At 32.6% G+C, this 10,435-nt stretch overlaps 1 protein-coding gene across 1 annotated transcript; it reads right to left on the bottom strand.

Annotated features, from left to right (window-relative positions):
* Positions 1-1,076: 1,076 nt before the first annotated feature.
* Positions 1,077-4,754, bottom strand: TMEM177 (transmembrane protein 177). Its single transcript, XM_063428534.1, has 2 exons — positions 4,693-4,754; positions 1,077-2,190 (listed from the first exon to the last, which is right to left on the bottom strand). The coding sequence occupies exon 2, from the start codon at positions 2,177-2,179 to the stop codon at positions 1,244-1,246; it is 936 nt and encodes a 311-aa protein (XP_063284604.1). The 5' UTR covers positions 2,180-2,190; positions 4,693-4,754; the 3' UTR covers positions 1,077-1,243.
* Positions 4,755-10,435: the final 5,681 nt, after the last annotated feature.

Genomic DNA, 10,435 nt, shown 5'->3' with positions numbered 1-10,435 from the left:
CCACCTTTACAGACATCACACGAGAAAGCAGATGTATCTCCTGCCCAGCTAATGAAATACACTTGTCTCCTGGGGGAAGACATGCTTTCCATTTCCCAGCTCCTAAATATTTGCTGGGCACGAGGTGAAGTGGCCACCACAGATATAGATAATGCCGGGGGCCACGCTATCCATAACACAGTCACACACATAGACGGACAATAAAGTGATATACATACAGACACAGTCAGTCACAAGCTGATCAAACCTCCCTGTTCTGCTCCAGTTTACCTCTATTGGCAGCAGGGATAAGAGATGGCCATGCAATGTTCCTGCTGTTTAGGGATAGGGAAGCAGGGGAGCCATGCACAGCCACTAAACACTCCTTCCTGCTTCTCCCTTGCCAGGCTTCCAACTAACAGCACAGAGAGGAGAGGCTTTAACACTTAATAGAAAGACAAAAAAAAAAGCATAATTAAAGGGACACTATAGTCACCTGAACTTAATGAAGCAGTTTTGGTGTATAGAACATGCCCCTGCAGCCTCACTGCTTAATCCTCTGACATTTAGGAGTTAAATCCCTTTGTTTATGAACCCTAGTCACACCTCCCTGCATGTGACTTGCACAGCCTTCCATAAACACTTCCTGTAAAGAGAGCCCTATTTAGGCTTTCTTTATTGCAAGTTCTGTTTAATTAAGATTTTCTTATCCCCTGCTATGTTAATAGCTTGCTAGACCCTGCAAGAGCCTCCTGTATGTGATTAAAGTTCAATTTAGAGATTGAGATACAATTATTTAAGGTAAATTACATCTGTTTGAAAGTGAAACCAGTTTTTTTTTCATGCAGGCTCTGTCAATCATAGCCAGGGGAGGTGTGGCTCGGGCTGCATAAACAGAAACAAAGTGATTTAACTCCTAAATGACAGTGAATTGAGCAGTGAAATTGCAGGGGAATGATCTATACACTAAAACTGCTTTATTTAGCTAAAGTAATTTAGGTGACTATAGTGTTCCTTTAATAAACATTTTATATTAAATGTAAAATGTTATATATGTGCAGTTCAAAAAATAAATAAAAAAAATCACCCAAAAAAGCTTTAATAGATATAAACATGGTTTACATTTGAATCACAGCTGCTGAAGAAATAAATGTTGTGCAATGTACACATTTACATTTCTTTCATGACTAACATCCACTTTACTTCTTGAGTTTTTGAGTTAGGTGTGATCATCCAACAGCGGATTAACTGTCCCTGGTGGGGATCACTCTCCTTGAACGTTCAAATCTTGCTGAATACGATGTCGTCTGGCAGTGTAGGGGGTGTGTTTTACCCTAAAATAATGTTTGGGAAACAAGTTGCCACTTGGCGCATACATGGTTTCTCCTTGCTTCCCCATGAGAGTCCTCAAGCTCCTATTACGAGCCAGTATTTTGTCATAAAACTCCAGTCCGCCCTGGGCATAGGATTTAGAAATTGCAGCCACTTGTCGGTCAGTCCTGTAGTCTAACCACTGAGAGATGGCATCATCGCAAAGAAAGTAAACAACGAATCCAAGCAACAGTGCACCCATATTGAAAAGTCCCCGTAATACCACAGGCCCAGAATAGATGCCGAGAAGTTGTTTTACTGCCACGCCAAAAAGACAGACACCCGATAAACAAGCAGGCGCCACTGAAGCTTTTATAACAGGACTGTAATTTTGTGCATAAAATGCTTCCCGTGCCAGCGCAAACTTCTGAGCTTCTGTTGATAAAATTAAGGAGTCTTTTAGATGTGCCCCAGTCTCACTGTCCCAGACCACTTCCTTCCCGTTCACCAACAGGACGCGGTCTACAATACCTGGCCCACCTGCTTCGTTTGTGTTATAATTAGCGGGTATTCCAATTAAACATCTGCCTGGAAGCAAGGGCAGGCCAGCACTCACCGGGTGAAATCCAAAGGCTGCAAATGGCTTGTAACCTGATGGGGATGCAATGCAGGCTTCTTGTAGGACATCCTGGAAAAGTGTCTGAAGCTTATTACTGAGCTCTACTGGTTCACCTTTGGACCAGCTCTGATACAGCCTCCGAAAGGTCTGCTCCGGAAACACATGATATGATATACTGGCAGTAAAGAGACCGGCGCAAGAAATGGCTAGAAGCCTCCCTCTGTACCTCTGGGTGAAAACAAGTAACCGAGATATAAATGGACTCGCCATGTTCAGTGCACCTGATAGACAGAAAATGCTATTAGTAAAGTCATGGCTAGCTATCAAAAACATGCAAACTTTGGATTGTAAGCTCTTGGGAGGAGTGATCTATCTATGAAGATGATTTATCTATGATGAAGTTAATCACGCACATTCCTCCAGTTAGAACATGTAAATAATGATGATATACTAGGTCCAGTAGATTGTAAACAGTGTGGCAAACCAGAGAACAATAGAAAGTGTACAAATAGATTTTGTGACAAATTTGAAAGTTTGAATCCTGAAATCTAATATAACCATATTCTGACATTATTCACTAAACCAATAATTGTACAGAACTGAGAAGTGAATTGCGGATGAAAATAGCTGATTTGAAGAATTTTCCAGTTCAGATACTGGATCACTGAATGTCAAATTGTAGTAAATTGAAAACTGAATTACCCAAGAATTTGTCCAAATCCGCAATTTTTTTTTTTTTTTACATATATAAGCTTTTCAAGATTCACTACAATTAGATATATCCTGAGTTATATTGGTAATTTCTCCAAATCAGCTTTTTTTGACATAAGATTTTCCAGTCCAGTCTCGACAGTTCCTAGTTTATTGATTAACATTTTCTTTTTTTAGATATGTATTGAGGTAACACCTTACAAAATGGCCTAGTGCGTGCCCATGCTTCACCCTGCACTGTGACACAATCTGACTGACATATTATTCACTTTATAAAGTTTCAATGAAATAATATATATTGCTTAATAATTATCAAAGTATAAAAATGCAAATAAATATTCCATATAGTTTGATGCCCTGCTGTATGATATAATAACTATTTATTATAATACTGTGACAATTAAATCAGTTAATAAAATAATGTGACAATGGGTTAATATAACATACAATAAACTAATAATGTTACGCTGTGTATAATAATGAAACATTGTTTCACTGCGTATAATAATGAAACATTGTTACACTGCGTATATTAATGAAACATTGTTACACTGCGTATATTAATGAAACATTGTTGCACTGCGTATATTAATGAAACATTGTTACACTGTGTATATTAATGAAACATTGTTGCACTGTGTATATTAATGAAACCTTGTTACACTGTGTATATTAATGAAACCTTGTTACACTGTGTATATTAATGAAACCTTGTTACACTGTGTATATTAATGAAACCTTGTTACACTGTGTATAATAATGAAACCTTGTTACACTGTGTATAATAATGAAACCTTGTTACACTGTGTATAATAATGAAACATTGTTACACTGCGTATATTAATGAAACATTGTTACACTGCGTATATTAATGAAACCTTGTTACACTGCGTATATTAATGAAACCTTGTTACACTGTGTATAATAATGAAACCTTGTTACACTGTGTATAATAATGAAACCTTGTTACACTGTGTATAATAATGAAACATTGTTACACTGCGTATATTAATGAAACATTGTTACACTGCGTATATTAATGAAACATTGTTACACTGCGTATATTAATGAAACCTTGTTACACTGTGTATATTAATGAAACCTTGTTACACTGTGTATATTAATGAAACCTTGTTACACTGTGTATAATAATGAAACCTTGTTACACTGTGTATAATAATGAAACCTTGTTACACTGTGTATAATAATGAAACATTGTTACACTGCGTATATTAATGAAACATTGTTACACTGCGTATATTAATGAAACATTGTTACACTGCGTATATTAATGAAACATTGTTACACTGCGTATATTAATGAAACATTGTTACACTGCGTATATTAATGAAACATTGTTGCACTGTGTATATTAATGAAACATTGTTGCACTGTGTATATTAATGAAACCTTGTTACACTGTGTATATTAATGAAACCTTGTTACACTGTGTATATTAATGAAACCTTGTTACACTGTGTATATTAATGAAACCTTGTTACACTGTGTATATTAATGAAACCTTGTTACACTGTGTATATTAATGAAACCTTGTTACACTGTGTATATTAATGAAACCTTGTTACACTGTGTATATTAATGAAACATTGTTACACTGTGTATATTAATGAAACCTTGTTACACTGTGTATAATAATGAAACCTTGTTACACTGTGTATAATAATGAAACCTTGTTACACTGTGTATAATAATGAAACATTGTTACACTGTGTATATTAATGAAACATTGTTACACTGTGTATATTAATGAAACATTGTTACACTGTGTATAATAATGAAACATTGTTACACTGTGTATAATAATGAAACATTGTTACACTGTGTATAATAAGAAACATTGTTACACTGCGTATAATAATGAAACATTGTTACACTGTGTATAATAATTGTTACACTGTGTATAATAATTAAACATTGTTACACTGTGTATAATAATTAAACATTGTTACACTGTGTATAATAATTAAACATTGTTACTATGATTCTGTAATAAACACACTATGTGATAGAATACTGGGCTATTAACCCTTTCCATGCTCACACACACGAACCTGGTGCTCTCACTGACCTCCAGCACGTGGGGCATGCTGGGAGCAGGGCTACTTCCTGCCAGACAAAGGACACGTGATGTCACTAATATCACATGATTGGAGAGGTCACATGGTACAGGAAGTAAAGAGGCATATTTGAATGGAAATGAGCTGAGTCTGCCATCAGTCACTGAACAAACTACTATAGTATATTATGGCAATATTATAGTATAGTATAGTATAATACAGTATAGTATGGCAATATTACAGTATAGTATAGTACAGTATAGTATGGCAATATTACAGTATAGTATAATACAGTATAGTATGGCAATATTACAGTATAGTATAGTATAGTACAGTATAGTATGGCAATATTACAGTATAGTATAGTATAGTACAGTATAGTATGGCAATATTACAGTATAGTACAGTATAGCACAGTATAGTGTGGCAATATTATAGTATAGTATAGTACAGTATAGTGTGGCAATATTATAGTATAGTACAGTATAGTGTGGCAATATTATAGTATAGTATAGTACAGTATAGTGTGCCAATATTACAGTATAGTATAGCACAGTATAGTATGGCAATATTACAGTATAGTATAATACAGTATAGTATGGCAATATTACAGTATAGTATAATACAGTATAGTGTGGCAATATTACAGTATAGTATAGTACAGTATAGTGTGGCAATATTACAGTATAGTATTGATACCGGAGAAACTGACGGAAGCGAAGCACAGAGAGATGGACACAGGTTTCTTCAGGAAGGAAGAGATTCTTTATTGGATCACCGATCGGGACTCAGAGGGACTAATGTCACCAAAATACAGCAAGTTCTGAGCCCCAGACAATAGTGCAGGCTCCTTATATAGGCACATAACTCCTCCCATATTAAGCTCCACCCGCATATTCTCTTGACCAATCAACACAAATAAGAATTAACTTCCTGCTTGACCGCATGGCTTGTCCAGCACAATGGAGGAGGGGAATACTACATCCTGTATTCTTGCACATGCTCCGTACACTACTGATCGTATCTTGCCTCGTGCAACCAACTGATCGATACGTCAGCATATGCACGTACACATGCCACGTGGTAATCTCAGCCTACTAAATTTATTTTTACCGAGATTCCACCACAGTATAGCACAGTATAGTGTGGCAATATTACAGTATAGTATAGTATAGTATAATACAGTATAGTGTGGAAATATTACAGTATAGTATAGTACAGTATAGTGTGGCAATATTACAGTATAGTATAGTATAGTATAATACAGTATAGTGTGGCAATATTACAGTATAGTATAGCACAGTATAGTATGGCAATATTACAGTATAGTATACTATAGTATAGTATGGCAATATTACAGTATAGTATAGTACAGTATAGTGTGGCAATATTACAGTATAGTATAGCACAGTATAGTATGGCAATATTACAGTATAGTATAGTATGGCAATATTACAGTATAGTATAGTATAGTACAGTATAGTATGGCAATATTACAGTATAGTATAGTATAGTACAGTATAGTGTGGCAATATTACAGTATAGTATAGTACAGTATAGTGTGGCAATATTACAGTATAGTATAGCACAGTATAGTATGGCAATATTACAGTATAGTATAGTATAGTATAGTATGGCAATATTACAGTATAGTATAATACAGTATAGTGTGGCAATATTACAGTATAGTATAGCACAGTATAGTATGGCAATATTACAGTATAGTATAGTATAGTATAGTATATTATGGCAATATTAGTAGTATAGTATAGCACAGTATAGTATGGCAATATTACAGTATAGTATAGTATGGCAATATTACAATATAGTATAGTATAGTACAGTATAGTATGGCAATATTACAGTATAGTATAGTACAGTATAGTGTGGCAATATTATAGTATAGTACAGTATAGTGTGGCAATATTACAGTATAGTATAGCACAGTATAGTGTGGCAATATTACAGTATAGTATAGTACAGTATAGTGTGGCAATATTACAGTATAGTATAGCACAGTATAGTATGGCAATATTACAGTATAGTATAGTACAGTATAGTATGGCAATATTACAGTATAGTATAGTACAGTATAGTGTGGCAATATTACAGTATAGTATAGCACAGTATAGTGTGGCAATATTACAGTATAGTATAGTACAGTATAGTATGGCAATATTACAGTATAGTATAGTATAGTACAGTATAGTATGGCAATATTACAGTATAGTATAGTACAGTATAGTATGGCAATATTACAGTATAGTATAGTACAGTATAGTGTGGCAAAATTACAGTATAGTATAGTACAGTATAGTATGTCAATATTACAGTATAGTATAGTATAATACAGTATAGTATGGCAATATTACAGTATAGTATAGTACAGTATAGTATGGCAATATTACAGTATAGTATAGTACAGTATAGTGTGGCAATATTACAGTATAGTATAATACAGTATAGTATGGCAATATTACAGTATAGTATAGCACAGTATAGAATGGCAATATTACAGTATAGTATAGTACAGTATAGTATGGCAATATTATAGTATAGTATAGCACAGTATAGTATGGCAATATTACAGTATAGTATAGTACAGTATAGTGTGGCAATATTACAGTATATTATAGTATGGTACAGTATAGTATGGCAATATTACAGTATAGTATAATACAGTATAGTATGGCAATATTATAGTATAGTATAGTACAGTATAGTATGGCAATATTATAGTATAGTATAGTACAGTATAGTATGGCAATATTACAGTATAGTATAGCACAGTATAGTATGGCAATATTATAGTATAGTATAGCACAGGATAGTATGGCAATATTACAGTATAGTATAATACAGTATAGTATGGCAATATTACAGTACAGTATAGTACAGTATAGTATGGCAATATTACAGTATAGTATAGCACAGTATAGTACGGCAATATTATAGTATAGTATAGCACAGTATAGTATGGCAATATTACAGTACAGTATAGTACAGTATAGTATGGCAATATTACAGTATAGTATAGCACAGTATTGTATGGCAATATTACAGTATAGTATAGTACAGTATAGTATGGCAATATTATAGTATAGTATAGTACAGTATAGTATGGCAATATTACAGTATAGTATAATACAGTATAGTATGGCAATATTACAGTATAGTATAGTACAGTATAGTATGGCAATATTATAGTATAGTATAGTACAGTATAGTATGGCAATATTACAGTATAGTATAATACAGTATAGTATGGCAATATTACAGTATAGTATAATACAGTATAGTATGGCAATATTATAGTATAGTATAGTACAGTATGGTATGGCAATATTATAGTATAGTATAGTACAGTATAGTATGGCAATATTATAGTATAGTATATTACAGTATAGTATGGCAATATTACAGTATAGTATAGCACAGTATAGTATGGCAATATTATAGTATAGCACAGTATAGTATGGCAATATTACAGTATAGTATAATACAGTATAGTATGGCAATATTACAGTACAGTATAGTACAGTATAGTATGGCAATATTACAGTACAGTATAGTACAGTACAGTATAGTATGGCAATATTACAGTATAGTATAGCACAGTATAGTATGGCAATATTATAGTATAGTATAGCACAGTATAGTATGGCAATATTACAGTACAGTATAGTACAGTATAGTATGGCAATATTAAAGTATAGTATAGCACAGTATAGTATGGCAATATTACAGTATAGTATAGTACAGTATAGTATGGCAATATTACAGTATAGTATAATACAGTATAGTATGGCAATATTACAGTATAGTATAGTACAGTATAGTATGGCAATATTATAGTATAGTATAGCACAGTATAGTATGGCAATAGTACAGTATAGTATAGTACAGTATAGTGTGGCAATATTACAGTATAGTATAGCACAGTATAGTATGGCAATATTATAGTATAGTATAGCACAGTATAGTGTGGCAATATTACAGTATAGTATAGTACAGTATAGTATGGCAATATTACAGTATAGTATAGCACAGTATAGTATGGCAATATTATAGTATAGTATAGCACAGTATAGTATGGCAATATTACAGTATAGTATAATACAGTATAGTATGGCAATATTACAGTATAGTATAATACAGTATAGTATGGCAATATTACAGTACAGTATAGTACAGTATAGTATGGCAATATTACAGTATAGTATAGCACAGTATAGTATGGCAATATTATAGTATAGTATAGCACAGTATAGTATGGCAATATTACAGTATAGTATAGTACAGTATAGTGTGGCAATATTACAGTATAGTATAGCACAGTATAGTATGGCAATATTACAGTACAGTATAGTACAGTATAGTATGGCAATATTACAGTATAGTATAGTATAGTATAGTACAGTATAGTGTGGCAATATTACAGTACAGTATAGTACAGTATAGTATGGCAATATTACAGTATAGTATAGTACAGTATAGTGTGGCAATATTACAGTATAGTATAGTATAGTACAGTATAGTATGGCAATATTACAGTATAGTATAGTACAGTATAGTGTGGCAATATTACAGTATAGTGTAGTACAATATAGTGTGGCAATATTACAGTATAGTATAGTATAGTATAATACAGTATAGTGTGGCAATATTACAGTATAGTATAGTACAGTATAGTATGGCAATATTACAGTATAGTATAGTACAGTATAGTATGGCAATATTACAGTATAGTATAGCACAGTATAGTATGGCAATATTATAGTATAGTATAGCACAGTATAGTATGGCAATATTACAGTATAGTATAGTACAGTATAGTGTGGCAATATTACAGTATAGTATAGCACAGTATAGTATGGCAATATTATAGTATAGTATAGCACAGTATAGTGTGGCAATATTACAGTATAGTATAGTACAGTATAGTATGGCAATATTATAGTATAGTATAGTACAGTATAGTATGGCAATATTACAGTATAGTATAATACAGTATAGTATGGCAATATTATAGTATAGTATAGTACAGTATAGTATGGCAATATTACAGTACAGTATAGTACAGTATAGTATGGCAATATTACAGTATAGTATAGTATAGTATAGTACAGTATAGTGTGGCAATATTACAGTACAGTATAGTACAGTATAGTATGGCAATATTACAGTATAGTATAGTACAGTATAGTGTGGCAATATTACAGTATAGTATAGTATAGTACAGTATAGTATGGCAATATTACAGTATAGTATAGTACAGTATAGTGTGGCAATATTACAGTATAGTGTAGTACAATATAGTGTGGCAATATTACAGTATAGTATAGTATAGTATAATACAGTATAGTGTGGCAATATTACAGTATAGTATAGTATAGTATAATACAGTATAGTGTGGCAATATTACAGTATAGTATAGTACAGTATAGTATGGCAATATTACAGTATAGTATAGTACAGTATAGTATGGCAATATTACAGTATAGTATAGCACAATATAGTATGGCAATATTACAGTATAGTATAATACAGTATAGTGGGGCAATATTACAGTATAGTATAGTACAGTATAGTGTGGCAATATTACAGTGTAGTATAGTACAGTATAGTATGGCAATATTACAGTATAGTATAATACAGTATAGTGTGGCAATATTACAGTATAGTATAGTATAGTACAGTATAGTGTGCCAATATTACAGTATAGTATAGCACAATA

Source organism: Pelobates fuscus, chromosome 8 (assembly GCF_036172605.1).
Source record: "Pelobates fuscus isolate aPelFus1 chromosome 8, aPelFus1.pri, whole genome shotgun sequence".
Lineage (NCBI taxonomy): Eukaryota > Metazoa > Chordata > Amphibia > Anura > Pelobatidae > Pelobates > Pelobates fuscus.
The sequence above is the reverse complement of the archived record's forward strand: the minus strand, read 5'-3'. Positions and strand labels throughout refer to the sequence as shown.